The sequence below is a fragment of the Podarcis tiliguerta genome (genome assembly GCF_965153285.1).
Source record: "Podarcis tiliguerta genome assembly, chromosome: 9".
Classification (NCBI taxonomy): Eukaryota; Metazoa; Chordata; class Lepidosauria; order Squamata; family Lacertidae; genus Podarcis; species Podarcis tiliguerta.
In genome coordinates, this window is record NC_139542.1 from 56,313,505 (window position 1) to 56,337,858 (window position 24,354).

Below are 24,354 nucleotides of genomic sequence, written 5' to 3' on the forward strand. Positions count from 1 at the left end.
CACCAATAATGTAAAAATATACCGTATGCAGAAATAATTTGAATCTCTTTTAGTATTTTAACTTTTCTGTTCTAAAGTAGGATTATAATTTTTTCTTGATTTACTGCTTTGTTTCGTAAGCCTCTTGTTTTTTTACACAATCAAGCGGTGTATAAATTTTATGAAATAAATACACACCCCAAAAAAACCGCTATTCAAAACATACAGCTAATTGCAATAGAGGAGGAAGAACGGGCCGCCCTCTTCCACACTGTCCCGAACACGTTCCCACGTTCACTGCAGCGCAAGGCGGGGACTCCCTCCCTCCTCCTGCCCCCTTTTTCCCACGTGGAGGTTACGCGTGCGCGGTGGATCTTTTGAGTCCCCCCCCCATTCCGCTTCTCCGCTTTATCCCGGAGCGCATGCGTCCTGGTGCCCGTCGGCCGAGGACGGACCATAGAGGCGCGCGACGAGGCTACAGAGCGGCCCTGTTCCGCATCCGGATCCTGCCGCTCAGAGCCTGGGCCGATGGAGTCGGCTCCGGAGCCGGTGTCCGGCGGGGGCCGGGCGCGTGAATGAGGAGCTCGGCGCGGCCGCTCTTTCCCTGTCGCCTCGCGCCTCTCGCTGCGCCCGGAGGAGGAGGACCCCGCGGAGGATGCTGCCGGCCCTGGCCGCCCAGCGGAGGGGCTGGGGTTGCTTCTACCAGCTCCACCTGCTGCGGCGGAGGGGCCGAGGCCAGGCGGGGGGACCGCTCGCCCGGGCAGGCTGCCGCGGTGAGTAGGCTCGAAGGGTTGCGAGGGACCCCGAGGGTCACCCATTCCAGTCCCCTTTAAAACGCAGGTTCTTCTGCCCAACGCGGGACTCGAACCCACGACCCTGGGATGAAGAGGCTGCTGCTCCAGGGCCGCGATAGCCGTTTTAAAAAAGTCTGTTTGAGATGCCACATAGAATTGGAATGGACCCCGAGGGTCATCTAGCCCAACCCCCTTCAGCGCAGGAATTTTTGCCCAACGTAGGACTCGAACCCACGACCCTGGGATGAAGAGGCTGCTGCTCTAGGGCTGCGATAGCCAGTTTTTAAAAGTCTGTTTGAGGTGCCACATAGAATTGGAACTGACTCCCAGGGTCATCTAGTCCAGCCCCCTTCAACTTAGGAATTTTTGCCCACCGTGGGACTCGAACCCACGACCCTGGGTTTTTAGGCTGCTGCTCCAGGGCCACGATAGCCGTTTTAAAAAAGTCTGTTTGAGGTACCACATAGAATTGGAATGGACCGCCAGGGTCATCTAGCCCAACCCCCTGGTGTGTGTGTGTGTGGAGAGAGAAAGAACCTACATCAGCTGCTCATGTCCTGGGCATAGCTGTCAACTTTTCCCTTTTCTTGCGAGGAATCCTATTCGGAATAAGGGAATTTCCCTTAAAAAAGGGAAACGTTGACAGCTATGGCCCTGGGGCTTGTTGGCCGCCCTCAGCATTTAACAGGCTGCAATGGTGGCATGTTATTGTTATCAGCACTGCCAGTCCTGAATCTGTTAATGCTGTGAGCAGTGCAGGCCTACAATGCAGAGTCGTTGTGATGATTACTGAGCTTAAGTTATATGAGGTGGTTTAAATGTATTTTTTTGTGTGAGGGGGATATAGCATCATTGTCACTCATTAACAAGGTGCACAAGGTGGGGTGGGCAGAGGGAGGACTTTTGGGGTCGCTGTCAGCAAAGGACCAGGCCATCCAGTGTTTGGGCTGGAGGCACAGAGGACTGTGACATGGTGCTTCTCCCCATGTGCAGTGCTTTCCACTGGTGGATAGCAGCCTTTTATTTTCACATAGGATAGTGAAGTGGTGAACCCCTTGCATTGCAGGAGGTTGGTATAGATGACCCTCAGGGGTCCCTTCTATGATTGTAGGGGGCTGAACCTTGACCCACTGCTTGGTCGCTCCAGCCCTAGTGGGTGGATTCTGCTCCTGCCTGCCTAGTCCTGCTTCTTCATCTGTGCAGCTGTATCCTGGATCCACTTTCTTGAGCATGCGAGAGTGTGAAGGAATGTGGGGGGCTGGCTTTTGTATGTAAGGCTGTTATACTATTAAAGGGGTAAAGGGGACCCCTGACCATTAGGTACAGTCGTGACGGACTCTGGGGTTGCGGTGCTCATCTCGCTTTATTGGCCAAGGGAGCCGGCATACAGCTTCCCGGTCATGTGGCCAGCATGACTAAGCCGCTTCTGGTGAACCAGAGCAGCACACGGAAACACCGTTTACCTTCCCGCCAGAGCGGTACCTATTTATCTACTTGCACTTTGACGTGCTTGTTAACTGCTAGGTTGGCAGGAGCAGGGACCGAGCAATGGGAGCTCACCCCGTTGCGGGGATTCGAACCGCCGACCTTCTGACCGGCAAGTCCTAGGCTCTGTGGTTTAACCCACAGCTCCACCCGCGTCCCTAATACATTTATTGCCGCCTAATAGTTCTACTATTAGGCTGCAATAAATCAGTGTTTCTTTTTCCCTACATCTGTTACATCTCTTTCGCTAGTCTGATCTACTGTTGTTACCCTACCCTCAGCCGCTTGAGATTGCTCTGCACCCATCATGGCATGTCACTTTACATTTTTCCAGCGGGTTCAATTTGAGTTCAGATTCAGCAGGTCTGTCAAGCCCCAAAATTCACTAGTGCAACCTATAATTGATGTGGAAGTCCCTCTCAGTATGGACCTATTTAACCTCATTGAGTAAGTGCAGCTACATATGTGCCCTTGAGAGTAAAAGGGTAGCAGACAGTGAACATGGCTTGTTAACAAGCTAGAACCCTGATCTTTTTCTTTGGTCCAAATATTTTTTATTGGTTTTCATGTAAATACAAGAAGAATAAATAACTATAGTAATTTGCCCAGTGGTACATTAAGTTTCATATGTAGTACACAGTACACAAGCAATCTGTTTATTCTACCTGTTTGTTTTGGGGCACAATTAAAAGCATTGGCGATGATGTTTTAAAGCTCTGAGTGGCCTGGGACTGCTGTCTTGCATGCCAGCCTGCCCCCACCCTACGGTCTGACAGAGAGGCCCTTCTCTGTCTTCCATCTCTATAGTGTTTGTTTTATTGGATGCATACATTTTTATCCAATACTTTTGCTTTGATCTCAGCACTGGTTTTTCTTTAAAAACAAAACAAACAATAACTGTGCATTATGGTTGCTTTAAATTATTGCTAGCTACCATGATAGGGATGCGGGTGGCGCTGTGGGTTAAACCACAGAGCCTAGGACTTGCCAATCAGAAGGTCCGCGGTTCGAATCCCCGCAACGGGGTGAGCTCCCATTGCTCGGTCCCTGCTCCTGCCAACCTAGCAGTTCAAAAGCACGCCAAAGTGCAAGTAGATAAATAGGTACTGCTCCGGCGGGAAGGTAAACGGCGTTTCCGTGTGCTGCTCTGATTCACCAGAAGCGGCTTAGTCATGCTTGCGACATGACCCGGAAGCTGTACGCCAGCTCCCTCGGCCTGTAAAGCGAGATGAGCGCCGCAACCCCAGAGTCGGTCGCGACTGGACCTAATGGTCTGGGGTCCCTTTACCTTTACCTTTTACCATGATAGGTGTGTAAACAGCAGAAGGGGAGAAGAATCCAAATTCTAATATAAATAAATAGGTAAATGTCTGTGTGTCTTTAGAGGTGGTAGCTACTTATCCCTGAGGTTGAGTTTCGACAGCAGTTTATAATCCCAGTTTAGAAGTCTGGGCAGGTGGCAGCCGCACATAGACAGGGATGTCCCCGTTGTTGGGCTGAGTGAGGCATTCACCTCGGGCAGCTGATGCTGGGGAGAAGCCCCCTAGCTATTCCTCCTGACGCATTGGCCAGTCCTCCCTGTTAGGGGCTTTTGCCTGTGGATGCCTCAGGTGTCTTGCATTTTGCCCTTTGCATCTGAGTAAATGGCCTTGCTTTGCTATTTCAGAGACCCTGTGACCCAGTGCCCTCTAAATGTAGCTGAGTTTAAAAATTTAATGTTATGTATGCATCTGCTTTGAGGGACGCGGGTGGCGCTGTGGGTTAAAGCCTCAGTGCTTAGGGCTTGCCGATCGAAAGGTCGGCGGTTCGAATCCCCACGGCGGGGTGCGCTCCCGTTGTTCGGTCCCAGCGCCTGCTAACCTAGCAGTTCGAAAGCACCCCTGGGTGCAAGTAGATAAATAGGGACCGCTTACTAGCGGGAAGGTAAACGGTGTTTCCGTGTGCGGCTCTGGCTCGCCAGAGCAGCGATGTCACGCTGGCCACGTGACCCGGAAGTGTCTTCGGACAGCGCTGGCCCTTGGCCTCTTTGAGTGAGATGGGCGCACAACCCTAGAGTCTGTCAAGACTGGCCCGTACGGGCAGGGGTACCTTTACCTTTACCTTATGCATCTGCTTTGCATGTGGAAGGTCCCAGGTGGGCGGGGTATAAATAATAAAATTATTATTATTATTATTATCACCAGCATCTCCAGGTCGGGCTGAGAGAGACCCCTGCCTGAAATCTAACCATTGCCAGTCAGTCTATATGATATTGAGCTAGTTGGACCACTGCTCTGACTTGGTATGATACTGCTTTCTCTGTTGCATCTCAGTTAGCTTGCATTCCTGAAGAGCCTAATACTTACACTACTTGCTAATATTTCCCTTTACCCTATTTTTGGGCCACATCCTATGGCTTACATTGTGTCATGTGTAGAATTGCTTTCTGGTCCTTCATGAGCTTCCTTGTTGTTGTTGTTGTTTTGTTAGAATTTATATACCACCCTATACCTGGAGGTCTCAGGGCAGTTCACAGAAAATATCAACATAAAAACCACAATATATATAATCAAAATAAAAACAACAACCAAATACCCTCCTAAAGAGCCACATTTTAAAAAGGCATAGGATGTCAGTCAGATCAACCAAAGGCCTGGCTTTTAGCAGTCCTTTGCTAGGCTGCTGGCGGTGTTCTTATTTCAAGTTCTAAATTTCTGTCAAGAACGATATATAGAAGGGTCATTTGACTGCTCTGTTTTGCCATGAAGTCCTGAAATTTTGCAGAGGCAGTCCAGCTGCTTTGAGTCAAATCCAGCATCCCAATTAACCTCATGTTGTATATATTCCCCTTAAGTTCATGACAATACTCCAGCCTTGCAAGGAAGTCCAAAGACATTATTAGTGCACATCAATTTGTACTAGCCTGCCTGGGCAATTCATACCAATGCTAGGCATTGGGGGCTCATCAGCGGCCTGGAAGATAAAAGGACCAACCTTATTTCAGCTAATTAAAAACATCTGATCCTGTTTGTGTATAGGTACATCTTACCTGCCAAGTGGCTATTTACAAACCTATAATTCCTTCCAGCAGGGCTTACTGTGGCAGCCGCTAATCTCAAAGCAGCCTCTTAGTAAGAGTATAATAAAGTAATCTATGTTGTATGGAATTTTATGTTCTATGGTTGGTGTTCAGCTGAGTCTTACTCAGAGTAGACCTATTGAAAATAGTGGACCTGACTGAGTCATGTCCAGTAATTTCAGTGGATGTTCTAAAACTTCGTTGGATACCAGTCTAAGGGATCTACTTGAGGAATATTTTCGTTTTTCAGCGGAATATTTGAGTTATATGTGTCCTGAACAGTTTGGAAACCATTATCTGGCTGCTCTCTGTGCTTTTTCCTTGGTGCTTTTTGTTGCTGCTGTTGCTGCTATCTTAAAGTACCCAAGCTGTTTTCTTTCCTATTTCCTTCAGGGTGGCAAGTGCCCCTTAAATTTGGCAGTCTCTTGCCTGTGCTGCCAGGGAGTCGTCTGCCGGTTCATTCAAGCCAAGTAAGAGTTTATACCTCTGATGGTCAGAAGGACCACAGTGGGGCACAAGATGCAAGCTCCTCAGCTGCTGAAGGCAGTGCGCAGAAAACAGCAACAGGTAGGCACCACCGTGGCTTAACATTTCTTCTTGCAGAAATTAGCAGAGTTGCCAGCTTTCAGCCCTGAGTTTGCATTGGTTTCAACCTTTAATTCTCCTGCGGGATAGTGTACTAGAGCTACCATATTTTTTGCTCTATAAAACGCACCAGACCACAAGACACACCTAGTTTTTGGAGGAGGAAAACACGGAAAAAAAAATTCTGAATTTCAGAAGCCATTACAGCAATCCCTCTTGCTGTTGTGGCTTCTGGGATAGCTGCGCAGCCTGCATTCGCTCCATAAGACGCACACACATTTCCCCTTACTTTTTAGGAGGGAAAAAGTGAGTCTTATAGAGCAAAAAATACGGTATTTTAATGGCTTGTAGATATTAATTGGGGGTGTGGCCAGTGGGTAAATTTGCGAGGGATGAATCTCGCTTCAAAGCAGCCTGCTTACTGGGCCTTACTGAAGTAAATCTTGGAGAGTGGTTGTTCCCAAAGAAGTTTGGGGTGAGTTGACGTCCTGTCTGAATTACCAAAGTGTTCCAAAGCATTTTTCCCCTTTCTGTGTGCACCTCTAATTAATTTGTGCATGCAGTGGCAATATTTCTGGTTATATTTCCGAGTGTCTTAAAAAAACCAGATCAAAATAACCTAATGACTGTAGAGACAGTTTGTAATAACCTTGCACATCTGCAACAGCCACGGTCTGTTGCTGAACCACAGCTTGATGTGAAGATGATTGCCAAGTGAGAACAAAAGCTTCTAAAGCTGCTGCTTAAGTATTGTTATGTTGTCGATTGGCTTGAAATGGGTGTTCCAGAATCCCCCATTATTCTAAATGTTCAGATTCTAAATGTGCTTGCTTGGAATTAAAGCCTGTCGGTTTCGTTTTTTTCTGGCCCTGGTTTAAATTGGTTCTTGCAAGGCAGCTGTTTCTGAAGGTAAAATGGCAGATTAAGGAAATGGCTTCCATAAGGAGCTCTTGCCCAATTCCCACATAAATTGGGTGCACCCTCCGGAGCAGTATTCTTCAAGCTTGAGTCCCCAGAAGTTGTTGGACTGCAACATCTTGGCTGTACTCTGTTTCCAAGGTCCAGCAACAATTGCTACCATTCTCCTCTGTCCTAGCCAGGACAGCTATAATCCAAAAGACCTAGAGGATACCAGCTTGGAGAAGGCTGCTTTAGAACATGTCCCAGAATCCTCTGCAGTGTGCCAAGATTCTTCAGCATGAACTGACCTGGACCCTACGATCGTCATCTGAGGCCCTTCTTTATGTACACTTGATGGACACAAACACAAATAAAAGACTAGTTGAGATGTAATCCACGGAAACATGCAGTTCTATTTGTAGTAGTATTTATTACAGTGATGGGGATGCGGGTGGTGCTGTGGGTTAAACCACAGAGCCTAGGGCTTGCCGATCAGAAGGTCGGCGGTTCGAATCCCCGTGACGGGGTGAGCTCCCATTGTTTGGTCCCTGCTCCTGCCAACCTAGCAGTTCAAAAGCATGCCAGTGCAAGTAGATAAAAAGGTACCGCTCTGGCGGGAAGGTAAACGGCGTTTCCGTGTGCTGCTCTGGTTCGCCAGAAGTGGCTTAGTCATGCTGGCCACATGACCTGGAAGCTGTACACCGGCTCCCGCGGCCAGTAAAGCGAGATGAGCGCCGCAACCCCAGAGTTGGCCACGCGGGACCTAATGGTCAGGGGTCCCTTTACCTTTACCTTATTACAGTGGTACCTCTGGTTAAGAACTTAATTCGTTCCGGAGGTCTGTTCTTAACCTGAAACTGTTCTTAACCTGAGGTACCACTTTAGCTAACGGGGCCTCCTGCTGCCGCTGTGCTGCCCCCGCATGATTTCTGTTCTCATCCTGAGGTAAAGTTCTTAACCCAAAGTACTACTTCCAGGTTAGTGGCGTCTGTAACCCAAGGCGTCTGTAACCCGAGGTACCACTGTAGTTGCTTCTCAAAGTGACTTAGAAACAGAAGAGAAATAAACAAGCATAAATAAAAGACAGGTCTGAAGCAGGAATTGACAACCTATGGCCCCCAATTTTGTTGGTAGAGCTGGGCAATATCTGGTTTTCAACATTGTGTTATATCAACAGATGTTGTTGATGATGATGATTATACCCGCCTATCTGGCTGGGTTTCCTCAGCCACTCTGGGCGGCTCCCACCAGAATAGTAAAAACACGATAAAACATCAAACATTAAAAACTTCCCTAAACAGGGCTGCCCTCAGGTGTCTTCTAAAAGTCAGATGAATACCGCAATATGCTGATTTAGCATGATGTCTAGAATGTATCTTGGCTGGTTTTTCCTCGCCCCCTTAGAGGAAGAAGCAGCAGCCCAGATACATCGCTCAGTCCAAGCCCCAACGCCTCTCTGGCTCACATGAGCCGCAGAGGCACTGGGGCTTTGTTAAACAGCTCGGCTGGGGGCTGGGACGCCTCCTACCCCTCAGCTGAGCGGGCCCCCATATCTCTCTGGCTTGCATGAGCTTGGGCAGGGGGCAGGGGGCTTCCTCAAAGGCGCAGGCAGGCAAGCAAGCAGACGGAGCCCAATAAGGTCCTCATCCAGAACCTTCTCAGGCTCCGCCTGCCTGCGCCTTTGCCACCTGCAGGCAATTCGAGCTGGCATGATGTCTTGTCTGAAACTGGTATTGCGATCCAAACCCCATACCAGTTTCGGGCAATTTGGCAATATATTGCCCAGCTCCAGCTGTTGGACTCCCAGTTCTCATCAGCCCCAGGTCCCACACCAGCTGAGGGCTGATGGGAGTTGGAGTCCAGCGGCCTCTCTCTGGCACCAGTTCCCCCATCCCTGCTCTAAAGCTTTTCAGAATTCCTCAAGGAGAGGAAAAGATCAGGAGTCTTGGGCATGAATCCCAACTTCCCCATGATTCCCTACTTTCCCTTCTGTTATATATCAAGCCAGTGGCGTAGCGTGGGGGGTGCAGGGGGGGCCGGCCGCACCGGGCGCAACATCTGGGGTGGGGGCGCGTGCTCGCACTCGCAGCTCTCTGCCCCTACCTGGCTCGCTCACTCTCTCTCACTGCAGTGCTGGCTGTGCGAATCCGATCCGAGCCGCCGGGTCGCCGCCCACTGTGGAGGGGAGGGTGCCAGGCGTGCGGTGCGGTGCGGAGAGAGAGCGAGGGACTATCTGGGGGAGGGACAGTGCAGGGGGGGGGCGCAAATTACTTGCCTTGCCCCTGGTTAGGGGGCGCAAATTACTTGCCTTGCCCCGGGTGCTGACAACCCACGCTACGCCACTGTATTAAGCCCTTCCTTGATATAACCTCAAGGAAGAGCTGAGTGTGTTTTAGAGCAGATCTCCCCAAACTCTGACCTGTCGGCCACAAGCTTCATTCAGGTGGCCCACGGCATGTCAGCTGGTTTGCCGTTGAAATTGCTTTTATATATGCATTTATTTTATATACAGTAGTACCTCGGGTTACATACGCTTCAGGTCACAGACTCCCCTAACCCAGAAATAGTGCTTCAGGTTAAGCATTTTGCTTCAGGATGAGAACAGAAATCGTGCTCCGGCGGCGCGGCGGCAACAGGAGGCCCCATTAGCTAAAGTGGTGCTTCAGGTTAAGAACAGTTTCAGGTTAAGAACGGACCTCCGGAACGAATTAAGTACTTAACCCGAGGTACCACTGTATGTCTCTATTGTATTGTGAAGTCATTTGAGAGGCTTTGTAGGAAGCGTGATTCATAAATTTAATAATAATACCACCACTGAACTATGGCTTGTCCGCCACCCCCCGCCGTGGTATATCCATATTCTACAGAATAATTTGCTCAAGGCTTTAAACAGTATCATCTTGACCCACAGAAGAGGGAATAGGTCAGTTTCTGCTTAATTCCAAGCACCGTGTTTTCGTCAGACCCCCTGGCCACTGTTACCCAGTGTATATATATTTTAAAGGGCACATAACGCTGCCTGAATCTTCAGTAGTAAATCTTGACATTTGAGATGTGATTATTTCCCCCTGATCAAAGTTTACGACTTAACCTTTTTCTTAAATAATGTCATTGTATCCATTTTACAACGGGAGGGGAAAGGAGGAATCATTGCTACAGGCAGCTACTTTCGGCAAACCTTGGAGAAACTGTGACCTTGCCAAGGTATATCAGTATAAATACAGCCTGCCAGCCCAGGGCTCTGAAGATAAGGAGGAAGGGGGCAGACAGGCGTAACTTTGAAACAGCTTTTGCTGGAGTCTGTTTTTAAGTGTATCAAAAAAAGAAGTTGCTGCTGTGTATTCATTTAGGCCTTCTCTGTATACATTATAAATGGAAAGCCATTACCCAGAGTTTCCTTCTCTTAAGGAAGCAATTTACTTTATCCCCCCCCCCCCCCCCGTTTTTGTAAATTAAGGCAGGAAGAACTAATTGTTTGATTCTTTAAAAAAAAAAAGTTGCATAGACCATGAGTGCTTTAATAATACTTAACTTTTGAATAATTCAAGCCACTTGCCAAGCCTTCTCTATATAAAAACACAGCTCCCTTTGTAGCGTTGTCAGGTTCGGAAGGCTAATCCTAATGTCTTCAGTTTCAGTAAAATTAGCTTCTCTTTTACTGGTAGCGGATGTCTGGCGAGCATCCAAGCGCCAGAGAATAAAGCTTCAGTATATTGGCTGTTGTTATTGAAGTCATAAGAACTTAATTCCGTTGATATGCTTAATTAAGACAGAGATGTGCACGGGACTGTCTGCAGGGAAGGCAGATTCTGTTCCTAGTGGGGTACACCTAGGGCTATCTCTCAGTCTCACCCACCTCGCAAGGCTGTTGTGAGATTAAATGGAGGTGGGGGAAGAAGAAGAAGAAGAGTTTGGATTTGATATCCCGCCTTTCACTCCCTTTAAGGAGTCTCAAAGCGGCTAACATTCTCCTTTCCCTTCCTCCCCCACAACAAACACTCTGTGAGGTGAGTGGGGCTGAGAGACTTCAAGGAAGTGTGACTGGCTCAAGGTCACCCAGCAGCGGCATGTGGAAGAGCGGAGACGCGAACCCGGTTCCCCAGATTACGAGACTACCGCTCTCAACCACTACACCACACTGGCTCTAAGTTCTAAGTGGAAACCCACTTTGAACTGCTTTGAATGCCTTGTAGGGAAGGCAGGATGTAAATCCTCCTAAATAAAATCTTTAGCTTAAATGTGCTTGGATTTATAACACTTTTTGAAAACCAGAAGTTAGGTGTCTGCTTTAAATTATTTCAAATGTCGCAAAAGCAACAACAACTTTGACTTCCTGTCGAGTCCCTTTGCATATATTTTATCTTACAATCGAATGTACACAAAAAAATAAACCTTTCTATATAAATTTTCCAATACATTCTGAAAACATAATAAATCCTTAATTGTTATCCACCTCCTTATAGTTCCTTTATCACTCGAATGCTAGCACGGAGTCAAAACTGTTATCGTATTTTTGAACATACCTTCTATAGCCATCCCATTTTTCCGCAAATTTTTGCTTTGAGTTTCCTCTGAGTTTACTAGTCAATTGAGCCGTCTCCACCATGAAGAAAAGATTTTGGAAGAGAAAACGGGAAAAATATTTACTTTCATTATTATCCTTTTGTGTGCGGGTGTGGGTGTCTGCACATATGTGTGTTTTTGTATAGAATGTTTGGGAGGAAATAAGACGGTAAATAACAAATAAACTAAATATTGATGTATGTAATTTTTATTTCTTAATTATACAGTGGTGCCCCGCAAGACGAATGCCTCAGAAGACGAAAAACTCGCAAGACGGATTTCCCTATGGGCTTGCTTCGCAAGACGAAACGTCTTGCACCTTTTTTTTTTAAACCGCCAATGCATTCCTATGGGAAACCGTCGATACACATTGGTGCTTTGCAAGATGAAAAAACTCGTAGAACAAAAAAACTCGCAGAACAAATTAATTTCGTCTTGCGAGGCACCACTGTATTTAGTGGTAGTATGGTTGTATTGTTTTTTGTAACATAAAACCATTCAATAAAAAATATTTAAAAATAAATAAATCAAATGTTGCAAAAGGCCAAATATAAGTAGTGGGCTAACACATGTATTCTCCCCCCCCCCCCTTAAGCAACAATGGCAATTTCAAATATGTACTCCCCGCCCCTGGCTTTCTGTCTTTGTCTTGGAAAGCACTAAGTAGGATTAAGTCTGACTAATAATTAATTGTTGTTTTTTAACAGCTAGCAGTCAAACGCCACCTTTGCCGCAAACTCCGATTCAAGTGAAAGGTAATTATTATGACATAGCTTTGCACTGGGGTGTGGGGGTGTGTACAGAGGTTGCTGCAGCTTCCGTGGAGCAGTTGCTGAAGACAGACACCTGTTTGGATCAGCCGCTCTCATGCCAGCATCTAGAGTCATTGGGTTGTAGGCAACTAAGTATTACTCTGAGAGCAGTGTGACTGGCTGAGCAGGCGATGGAGGCGGGAGAAGCCAGAGCTGCAAGACCATTGGGCAGTGAGGAAGAGCAGTGTCTTTGAGACATTGCTGTGGGGTCCTCCTTGTTCCAAAATACAGTGGTGCCTCGCAAGACGAAAAGAATCCATTCCACGAGTCTCTTTGTCTTGCGGTTTTTTTCGTCTTGCGAAGCAAGCCCATTAGCGGATTAGCGCTATTAGTGCTATTAGCGGTTTAGCGGCTATTAGCGGCTATTAAGGGATTAGCGGCTATTAAGGGATTAGCGGATTAGCTGCTAAAAGGCTATTAGCGCCGTAGTGGATCAGCTGATAAGCGGCTTAGATCAGCTGTTAAGCGGCTTAGCATCAGCTGTTAAGCGGCTTAGCGAACAGCTGTTAAGCAGCTTAGGGGCTGGGGGAAAAGGGGGGGAGGGAAAAAACCCCTGCAGAACTCGCAAGACACTTTCGTCTTGCGAAGCAAGCCCATAGCAAATTCGTTTTGCGAAGCACCTCCAAAACGGAAAACCCTTTCGTCTAGCGGGTTTTCCGTCTTGCGAGGCATTCGTCTTGCGGGGCACCACTGTACTTCCTTTCTAAACAGAGTAGGCCCATTGAAATCAGTAAACCTAAGTTAATCATGTCCATTAACCTAGCATGGAATACCTCCCATTGTTTTACTCTGTGTGATCAGATCATGTAGTGCATTCATAGAGAGAAATATTCTCAAATAAGTCTGTTTTATAAATGATTTAATGTTCACACTATAAGCTGCTGCTTTAACTGGTAATTATCTATAATTCCCACATCTCCAGATACTATGTGTATGTATCCAGCTTGCCATTCACTTCTTGAGCGTACCATTTGCTTTGTCTCTGCAATGATTTTGTCATGTTTGGTGTCCGTTACCAGATTTCAATTGAGGTGAGATGAATAGGTGAACGCCTGTATATTTTCATGCATACTGGCTTCTCCGCAGTAGAGAGGTCCTTTGGTGGCGCTCGTAACTGAGTCTCGCCCTTTTCCTCCCTCTTAAAGTGAAAGCTGTACTTAAAAAGAGAGAATATGGACCAAAATACATGAAGAATAACTTCATCACTGGCGTCAGAGCAATAAATGAGTTCTGCCTTAAGTCCAGGTATGATCATTTCTTTCTTTAAAAATTGGACTGAAATTCTGTAAGAATTGTTGCGGTGTGTCAAAGCTAACCGGTGAGATATGAAGTAGCCAGTGGAATGTGAGGAGGATCATGATACCAGAGGTCATGGGTAACATTTTGGGTTGGGGGGACAGCTCTGTTCTCTTGGTTACCACATACTTTTCACCAGGGTTAAGAGTGGTCAGCTTCATAATAAAGTTGGCACCACCTAGGGACTTCAATGTTAATGGGTACTGTGAGCGCAGTTCCACATTATGTTGACGTTCTAGGAGAGAGGCTCAGTTCAGCTATCATGCCAGACAATGGCTTGTGCTAACTATAATGAAGAATTCACCATGGTTTGAGCAAACCATGGTTTAGCGCTCCGTGTCTGTATTTCTGTGGTGTGCATGGTTTCTGGGATACCCGGTGGCACAATGACTCATTGCATTGAGCCCCTACACACGAGTAGGTGCTGACATTTGAATTTCACTTGTTGCAGAAAAAAAAAGACTTAGTGGCAGGGAGGAAAAGTGTGGCCCTGCTCTGCCGCCATATTTTCAAAAATTACATTTATTCCCTCGCCTGAGCTCAACATGGCTCTTCCACCACCTCCGTTTTATTTTCACAACAACCCTGTGAGACAGGTAAGATAACCCAGGGAGTGTCATGAGAAGAGGAGGTTAAGGGGTGATATGATAGCCATGTTCAAATATATAAAAGGATGTCATATAGAGGAGGGAGAAAGGTTGTTTTCTGCTGCTCCAGAGAAGCGGACATGGAGCAATGGATCCAAACTACAAGAAAGAAGATTCCACCTAAACATTAGGAAGAACTTCCTGACAGTAAGAGCTGTTCGACAGTGGAATTTGCTGCCAAGGAGTGTGGTGGAGTCTCCTTCTTTGGAGGTCTTTAAGCAGAGGCTTGACAACCATATGTCAGGAGTGCTCTGATGGTGTTTCCTGCTTGGCAGGGGGTTGGACTCGATGGCCCTTGTGGTCTCTTCCAACTCTATGATTCTATGATTCTATGATTTAGTGCAGATTCGAATCCTGATCTCTCAGTTCTTAGTCCAACGCTAATTACTACACCGCATTGCCTCTCTTGGATAGGGCTGTGCCCTGAATATGAGCAACATGTAAACAGCACTACTCGATAGCAGGGCTGTGAAATCTGTAGCCCTCCAGATTTCGCTGGAATACAACCCGCATCATCCCTGACCACTGGCCATGTGGCTACAGAGAACGCCTTTTCTCTCTTCCCTGTCAACCGAGCCAAAGCAGAGAAGAGCCTCTTTGCCAGATCGTAGGCAGCTGGCAGATTGGTACGGGGAATGAAAAGAATTGGTCTGTATCTCTTTCTGACTTTTAATACGAGAGCAAGCTGTACGTTGAACCAGGGGAGGTTGTAAGCCAGAAATTGCATATTGTGACGACCGCTTTACTTTTCAGTAAGTAGATTAATGCCTGGTGGTAATACTGCCTCCCTCTCCACGAAACTGTTTCTGTTTTCCCAACAGTGACCTAGATCAGCTCAGGAAAATCAGGCGGCGAAGCCCCCATGACGACACCGAGGCTTTCACTGTGTTTTTGAGGACGGACGTGGAGGCAAAGTAAGAGCGAGTCTGACAACATTTCCCGGGTTTGGCTATCCTAAATATATACAGTCGTACCTTGGTTCCCAAACGCCTTGGTACTTGGACGTTTGGGCTCCTGAACGCCGCAAACCCTGAAGTGAGTGTTCCGGTTTGCGAATGTTCTTTTGGAACCTGAACGTCTGACGGGGCTTCCGGGGCTTCTGATTGGCTACAAGAGCTTCCTGCAGCCAATCGGAAGCTGTGCTTTGGTTTCCGAACGTGTTGGAAGTTGAATGGGCTTCCAGAACGGATTCTGTTCGACTTACACAGTACGACTGTATTTAACTTCTAACACTTTCCCATATAGATATATATTACAGTCGGTGGTAGGGCCTTTACCATTCCCTCTGTTGCTAGAGTACCTGGGCTTAGATGATTAAGACGTCATGCCATATTACTGTGAGAAAATTAATTTCACCAAGAACTTTCAGAATCAGCAAAGCCTCTCTCTTCAGTTCAGCTTGGGGTGGTGTCATACTTCCACACCGACCTGCGTTTAAAATTGCAAGAGGCAGAAAATGCAAATTCTTTGCTGTTTCATTTTTTGCCATAGTCAAAAGCTGGCTTCCCTGACTTGGGGCAGATGGTTTGGTCTGGTTTACTGGCTGGAGCTGATGATAGTTGCAGTTCCAAACTACAGGTTGGGGTCAAAAACAATAGAAAACAAAGTGTATTATTTCATAAAGGATCTTTTATATGTGCTGGAACCCACCCAGAGGGACTGGGGAAAACCCAGCCAGATGGGCGGGGTATAAATATAAGAACAACAACAACATATTATCATCATCATCATGCAAGTTAAATGAAGTTTTTCTCCACTTCCTATCACTTTCTCTCTTCCTTCCTCCTGGTACAGGTCTTTAGAAGTTTGGGGGAGCCCGGAAGCTCTTGCACGTGAAAGAAAAAGGCGTAAAGAAGCAGAAATAGAATACAGAGAGAGTAAGTGTGGAATACTACCAAAAATAAAATAAAATTAGTGTAACAGTTCTGACTCCTATATAGTATATTTGATCAATGCATGTTCTGTAATGTCACCTCTGGGCTTGTGTGGTGTTGTCATCACGAATAATGGGGGTGGACAAAGTCTTGAACATTTTTATTTTCAGCTCAGGTTTCAGTTTGGCTGTGAACTATTTGTGGAAAGTTTTGCAATGCATTCCTCCCCCCGAGTCTACATTTGACAGAGCCCAGCAGCCAGTCTCCATGCCGTACCTCATGTACAGTGGTGCCTTGGTTCTCCAACTTAATCCGTTCTGGAAGTCTGTTCCAAAACCAAAGCGTTTGAAAACCAAGGCGCACTTTCCCATAGAAAATAATGCAAAACAGATTAATCCATTCCAGATTTTTAAAAACAGCCCCTAAAACAGCAATTTAACATGACTTTTACTATCTATTGAGACCATTGATTCACAAAATGAAAGCGATAATCAATGTACTGTACTATAAAGCAAATAAGACAGTATTGTAGTTGATAAAATGTAAATTAATCTTTTTTCTTACCTGCACTGATGATAGTCATTGTTTGGATGGGGGGCTTTTATCCATTTCCACAGTCACACAGTCAATCAATCAGTAGCTGAACTGGGTTCCACACAGTCACAAAAACAAATTAACCGAAAAAGCCTCAAAAACAAAAACGCAACATAAATAGCAAAAACAAAAGCGCCAAGCTTAATCCATTCCGGAAATCGGTTCAACTTCCGAAATGTTCAAAAACCAAGGTGCAGCTTCTGATTGGTGCAGGCGCCCCGGAAACAACAGCTGACAGCTGCATCGGATGTTCAGCTTCCGAAAAAGTTTGAAAACTGGAACACTTGCTTCCGGATTTTCGGCATTTGAGGTAGCACTGTACCTGTATCAGTGATACCAAGGTATCACTGTACCTGTTTATCACATGTTATATTTTTACATGTACTTGTGAAATGTTTCACAGCTACACCTCGAAAGAGGCAGTGGCGATGTAGACCGAGCGCAGCAGCAGGCAGGGAGATTTTAATGTGTCTGCCCAGCCCAGCACACCCTGATGGGGATGTCAATTGTTCCCTCCCAGCTATCAAGTGGCTCCTTTGAGGGGCAATAGCAACTTCCTCCTCAGGTGATCTATGCAGATTGCCTTGTGTGTGCAAGCGTGGAGTGGTAGACAACCTGTTGCTGGTAAAGGTAAAGGGACCCCTGACCATTAGGTCCAGTCGTGACCGACTCTGGGGTTGTGGTGCTCATCTCGCTTTACTGGCCGAGGGAGCCAGCGTACAGCTTCCGGGTCATGTGGCCAGCATGACTAAGCCGCTTCTGGCAAACCAGAGCAGCGCACAGAAACGCCGTTTACCTTCCCACCACAGTGGTACCTATTTATCTACTTGCTCTTTATGTGCTTTTGAACTGCTAGGTTGGCAGGAGCAGGGACCGAGCAACGGGAGCTCACCCTGTTGCGGGGATTCGAACTGCCGACCTTCTGATCAGCAAACCCTAGGCTCTGTGGTTTAACCCACAGCGCCACCTGCGTCCCTGTTGCTGGCATACAAGGCTCCAAAAAGATGGTCCAGGGTGTGAATGGTCAAAAGCAGGAAGGAGCCAGCATGAGCCTCAGATTCATGAGCTGCATTGTTGCTGGGAAGATGACTATTGGGATGGACTTGCCATGCCATACCAGCAACAAACTGGTTGGCTTAGCGAGCCAGCTTCAAAACCCATAATTTGAAGCTGGCGTGGCTTGAAATTTACCAGGGTTTCTTTTAAGCCATGGTGCCTATTTTGTACATAACAACAAGCCAGGGTTTATAGAACATAGTGCAAAACTCTGCAGAAATTATCCAGGCCATACAGGTTGCAGAGGAAGAAGTGGGCTGAGGAGTGTGGCTTGCCCTGATGCAGATGCCTTGGGACGCTGCATAGTTTTGTGTATTGTGCCAGAAAAAAAAGGGTCTATATTCTGCTGCTCTCTCCGCTCACACTGCCCGCTTCATAATTATGTATCTTTTCAGATTTGTTTAGAAACCAGAGGTTGTTAAAGGAATACAAAGATTTCCTAGGAGAAACTAAGGTGGGTGAATAATGTTTTCCATCTTTGCTGTTCCTTTATAGGCAGAAGCTGCAGTTTTGTGCATCTTGTGATTTTGCAAGAGTACAGAAAAACACACAATAGCCTGCCGAGCAGGGATAAGTTGGTTTAGGATGAGGGTGAAGGTAAAGGTAAAGGGACCCCTGACCATTAGGTCCAGTCGTGACCGACTCTGGGGTTGCGGCGCTCATCTCGCTTTATTGGCCGAGGGAGCCGGTGTACAGCTTCCGGGTCATGGGGCCTTCATGACTAAACCGCTTCTGGCGAACCAGAGCAGCGCACGGAAACGCTGTTTACCTTCCCGCTGGAGCGGTACCTGTTTATCTACTTGCATTTTGATGTGCTTTCAAACTGCTAGGTTGGCAGGAGCAGGGACCGAGCAACGGGAGCTCACCCCGTCGCAGGGATTCGAACCGCCAACCTTCTGATCAGCAAATCTTGCTCCACCCCCTCCTCGAGTGCTTTTGCCTCACTGCAATGTGGCCTTGAGCTGTGATTAGGCACCAGGTTTATTTTACAAAACACAAGTACTCCCCAAAAACTGAGGTGACAGGCACCTCCTTAGAAAGAGCATTCCTCCTTTCTCTTTCTTTGTAGGAAGGAATGTCACTTCTAAAATGCTATGTTCCTTCATGAGCATGAGACTCTTAATCTCAGGTTGTGGGTTCGAGCCCCACGTTGGGCTAGAGATTTCTGTATTGCAGCGGGTTGGACTAGATGACCCTTGGGTCCCTTCCAGCTCTATGATCCTGTGACTCATCTAAAAATAAAGTGAATCTGTAAATAAAGCATGGGTGGGATATAAAATAAATTCAGTTGGAGATACATTGAGACTTAATTGAATAGCCATAATTAATTGCAACTCACACATAAACTTGCTTAAAATTTATTTAACCTGGTTTATATCTTGTAGGACTAGCTATTATACAGAGGTAGAACTTAGCATTCTACATATATGGTTTTCCATAATGCAGTCAATGAATTTTAAACGGTGTACTTGTGTTTAATTTAGCCACGTTCCAGCACATCAACTATGTTTCTGAGTGGACCAGGAAAAGTTGTCATGGTTGCTATTTGCATGTAAGTTTTTATTTAATTTTTAGGCATACATGTTTCTAGGTTCCGGCATGCAGATTAAGGTTAATTGGTGGTGGTGGTTTCTTTGTTTCAGTTGTGGGTTGTGCAGTCATATCCTGGAAAGCAGAATTTCACTTTTATAAGGAGAGATCAGTTAGCATATTTGCTAGTAGTATGCCCAGCTTAGACGTACATTTTAAAATTTGTGGTCTCCAGTCAATTTCTACTTCATGACTGCAAAGTTACCTTGATCCATTCTGGCTGTAACTTTCCGCTTGGACATCAGGGATGTGTGCTGTAGATGTGCCCTTCATCCTTCCCTCTCCAACACAGATTGGATCTTTCCAGGGTTTAGCATTGGTGTCTGCCAACAAGTTCCCCCCCTCTCTCCCCCCACACCACCTCAGACCCATAACTAGCTATTCTAAGCTTGATGATGTTTCCTGCTTGGCAGGGGGTTGGACTCGATGGCCCTTGTGGTCTCTTCCAACTCTATGATTCTATGATGGGGAAATCTTGTAAATACCATTTGTGGTTAATGTTGATGCAGACATAGTGCTATACCATGACGAAAGCAACACATGAAAGGGAGAGGGAGCTTGCAACATGCTCCCAGTCCCGTACATCCAGTTCTGATGTACTGTTCCCTGTATCGGCTCCCCCAACCTCAAACTAACACCAATAGCCTGGTAACTAACTAACACCAGGAGCCAGTGTGGTGTAGTGGTTAAGAGCGGTAGACTCCTAATCTGGGGAACCGGGTTTGTGTCTCCGCTCCTCCACATGCAGCTGCTGGGTGACCTTGGGCCAGTCACACTTCTTTGAAGTCTCTCAGCCCCACTCACCCCACAGAGTGTTTGTTGTGGGGGAGGAAGGGAAAGGAGAATGTTAGCCGCTTTGAGACTCCTTAAAGGGAGTGAAAGGCAGGATATCAAATCCAAACTCTTCTTCTTCTTCTTCTAATTTGGACTGTTTATTCATTCCCTTCTTTCTCATAAGATAAAGGCAGCGATTATAGCATTTTAATCTTGATATGGTGCTTAGAAAACTGTCAACACATTATCAATAAGGATTCCCCCCCCCCCTTTCTCTATCCCCAGAAATGGCTTGAATTTCTTTTTTAAGCTCCTTGCTTGGGTTTACACGGGTTCTGCAAGCATGTTCTCCGAAGCCATCCATTCTTTAGCAGACACTTGCAATCAAGTGAGTATTCTCTATTTCGTTGGCCGTTTCTGTGTCGGACTTATATGTTGACCCTTTTGATCATCAGCTGCGCTTCCCACTATAAGTGCCGCGAAGTGTGAAGCGGAAATGTGTATTTATAAAGTGGCCGGGAGACTTGCCAGGAAGTGCAAACGGGCCGCGGGTTGCTGGAGCCTGTCCATTGCATTTTTGTCTCTGTTTCGCAGTATTTTGTATTCCTTGCTATGAACGGTGGTCTATATGCAGCGACTACGCTTGCTTTGTCAAGTATTTAATATAATTTTCTGTCCAGGCCACTTTTCAAAACAGAAATATCTTCCAAGGTGTATGGCAAAACAGAGTGTTTACAGTGAATCATAGTAAAACAACTACCGTATTTTTTGCTCTACAAGACTCACTTTTTCCCTCTTAAAAAGTAAGGGGAAATGTGTGTGCGTCTTATGGAGCGAATGCAGGCTGCGCAGCTATCCCAGAAGCCAGAACAGCAAGAGGGATTGCTGCTTTCACCACGCAGCGATCCCTCTTGCTGTTCTGGCTTCTGAGATTCAGAATATTTTTTTTCTTGTTTTCCTCCTCCAAAAACTAGGTGCGTCTTGTGGTCTGGTGCGTCTTATAGAGCGAAAAATACGGTATTCTAAAACCATTTCATTCTTCTCCCACAACTGCATTCAACGTGTGGCTGCTGCACACGAAAGCTTATACCAAGAACAAACTTAGTTGGTCTCTAAGGTGCTACTGAACAATTTTTTAATATATTTTGGTTGCTGAAAGAAAAAGATGAGACACTGGGGGCGGGGCCAAGAACACGACTCCTCCTGTCACTCCCTTATGCCCGAAATAGGGATAGAACGAATAGGAAAGGGTAACTGAAGATAGCAGGGAAAACACAAATCACTGCCTTGCCTTTTCATATATGTTAGTCAAGGCGGGTTGGCTTGCAAATTTAGATAAGAACATCCCTACAGTTTTAAATAATGAAAAACAACCCCAACACCTAAAGCTTTAAGGCTGCAATGTCATTCTTTCAAACAATTGAGAATTTGAGTTTGTCTTCACAACGTTTTGGTTTAATTCTCTATATGGGTTTGGCCCTTGAAGTAGTGAGGTGTTTGGGTTGGCAGCAGCCTGGCCGAGGTTGAAGCCTTTTTGCGAATCTACGAACGGTTTCCTTCAGGATTTCAAGCACACTTTCTTTCGCAGCTAATCTGCTATTTACTGGAACGGAGACATTTGCACACCCGCCAGGGTGGCTTAACATTTTTTGTTTGAAACATTGTGCTTTCTATTAAAAAAGAATAGCCTCCTTAGGCTGTAAAATTATAAGGCCGGTTCATTTGGCATCATCAGACGTATTCTAGTGAGCCGCCCAGCTTTCCAGCAGTGACTGGTGCTGGCACTATCTGCCAAGCTGCAGGGAGCAAAATACTCTTGGGCAAAGCCCCTTCACGTCCCAATTGCTGGTGTGATGGATTGCTGTTTTAAAGAGCATGTGTACTGGAGAGACATTTCTATGGCGTTGCACATGCATGCTGAGTTTTTTGCTTTTGCTGAGACGTTCTGCCTTGAGCGCAGGTAGAAATGAGGTTTGTTGAAGCATCTGGTGGGCTGTGTGGGGCCTCTGGCAAGCATGTGGTGCAGGCCACCTGTGCCTGCTCTTCTGAATGAGATGGATGTCTTCTTTACGTAGTGACAAAGTAGTGTGCCACCAATGTTGTTCCTCGATGCCTTGAAACCACAGTGGTTCACAATGAAGATCTGAAATACTTCCTACGAGCATTTTCCTGGTGGGTTTTTGCCAGGTTCTGTTTCAACTAAAATTTCCTGATTTCTTCCCCAAACATTAAAATTGGTATTATTTTTCTGCAGTAAATCTGAGTTACTAGAGTGGCATTCTCTCTCTCTCTTTTAAAAATATTTTATTTTTTTGTGTTTTTAAGACAATATTCTTATACATTCACATCCTTTTCAATTTCTACATTTCTGGGATTACTCAGATCCCTTGGATTCACACCCCCCCCCCCCCCCGGTTTCCAATTTTTCATTATTATTAACAATAATCTCCTTTTTGACCTTAATTCATATTACATTATAAGTGTCACAACAATCCTGCTAATGTTTGTAATTATATACAGTGGTCTTTAAGATAGTCTATAAACTTTTTCCACTCTTGACTGAATTTCTTGTCATCTTACTGCCTGATCCTCACGGTCATATTTGCCATTTCGGTGTATAGAGTGGCATTCTCTGTTTAATCTTTTTCAAAAACTTTTGATGATTTTGAAATTGTCCAATTCTGCTTTCTTTTCATATCCAGGCTTTACTAGCATTGGGAATCAGTCAGTCGGTGAGGACGCCAGATCCCAGTCATCCGTATGTTATCTTTTTGCCTTTTTATTTTTAAAAATCCCTAACTTCTAAAGTAGTTTAGAATGTCTTTCGAAGCCCAAATCGGACACCTTTTCAATGTTTCCAACTTAACGTTGCGACGTATCGCTGTGTACGTTCAGGTTCCAGTTCTGATGAAAACAGCTGGTAGTTTGGGCTTTTAACATGTAAGGTCAGTTTTGTCCATGTACTCCTTTCTTTGGCACCTGCCAATACTGGAAAGCGATTTGTGGCAAATGACAAGTTCTAATGTATTGTGTTTCAATGATGGACTGCAGTCTTTGAGGTTTTCCATTTAGGTTGTGTTAGCTTTTGTATAATAATAATAATAATAATAATAATAATAATAATAAATAATTTATTATTTATACCCCGCCCATCTGGCTGAGTTTCCTCAGCCACTCTGGGCGGCTCCCAATCAAGTATTAAAAACAATACAGCATTAAATATTAAAAACTTCCCTAAACAGGGCTGCCTTCGGATGTCTTTTAAAGATAGGATAGCTGCTTATTTCCTTCACATCTGAAGGGAGGGCGTTCCACAGGGTGGGCGCCACTACCGAGAAGGCCCTCTGTCTGGTTCCGTGTCACCTCACTTCTTGCAATGAGGGAACCGCTAGAAGGCCCTCGGTGCTGGACCTCAGTGGCTGAATGATGGGGGTGGAGACGCTCCTTCAGGTATACAGGACCGAGGCCGTTTAGGGCCTTAAAGGTCAGCACCAACACTTTGAATTGTGCTAGGAAACGTACTGGGAGCCAATGCAAATCTCTCAGGACCGGTGTTATGTGGTCCCAGCGGCCACTCCCAGTCACCAGTTTAGCTCGTGGATTAATTCTGGATTAATTCTAATTCTGGATTAATTGCAGTTTCTGGGTCACCTTCAAAGGTAGCCCCACTTAGAGCGCATTGCAGTAGTCCAAGCGGGAGATAACTAGAGCATGCATCACTCTGGCAAGACAGTCGGCGGGCATGTAGGGTCTTAGCCTGCATACCAGGTGGAACTGGTAGACAGCCGCCCTGGACACAGAATTAACCTGCACCTCCATGGACAGCTGTGAGTCCAAAATGACTCCCAGGCTGCGCACCTGGTTCTTCAGGGGCACAGTTACCCCATTCAGGACCAGGGAATCCCCCACACCCCACTTAATTAGGGCTTTGTTTTTGTTTTTTTAAACACCCTCAAAATACATGAGAGCCGATACGATTTTTAGCTACCCAGCAGGCTCCAAAACATGGGGAGACATCAGGTTTCTGCTTTTTCTTGTATGACAGGGACAGACAGCCACGTTGCTTTCAAGGCTGATATATGACAGCAGGTAATCAGGGGGTCCCATACCGCAGGGCAAGCCAGACCCAGCAGTGGGCAAGTCCTTCGCTGGAGTCCATCGCATATCTATTTACATACACGTTTTAACACAGAAATGCAGTGGCGTAGCGTGGGTTGTCAGCACCCGGGGCAAGGCAAGTAATTTGCGCCCCCCTCTGCTGCACTGTCCCTCCCCCAGATAGTCCCTCGCTCTCTCTCCGCACCGCATCGCACCGCACGCCTGGTACCCTCCCCTCCACAGTGGGCG

General features: G+C 46.2%; 1 protein-coding gene across 1 annotated transcript in view; it reads left to right on the forward strand.

The window, feature by feature from the left end:
• The first annotated feature begins 399 nt into the window (after positions 1-399).
• SLC30A9 (solute carrier family 30 member 9) overlaps positions 400-24,354 on the forward strand; it is a 36,188-nt gene continuing 12,233 nt past the window's right edge. The window contains exons 1-10 of the mRNA XM_083458320.1: positions 400-752; positions 5,710-5,883; positions 12,072-12,119; positions 13,322-13,421; positions 14,941-15,033; positions 15,914-15,996; positions 18,039-18,097; positions 19,128-19,195; positions 20,293-20,395; positions 22,710-22,765. Of these exons, the coding sequence (XP_083314446.1) occupies positions 635-752; positions 5,710-5,883; positions 12,072-12,119; positions 13,322-13,421; positions 14,941-15,033; positions 15,914-15,996; positions 18,039-18,097; positions 19,128-19,195; positions 20,293-20,395; positions 22,710-22,765 (902 nt within the window). The 5' untranslated portion in view covers positions 400-634. The remainder of the gene's footprint in view (positions 753-5,709; positions 5,884-12,071; positions 12,120-13,321; positions 13,422-14,940; positions 15,034-15,913; positions 15,997-18,038; positions 18,098-19,127; positions 19,196-20,292; positions 20,396-22,709; positions 22,766-24,354) is intronic.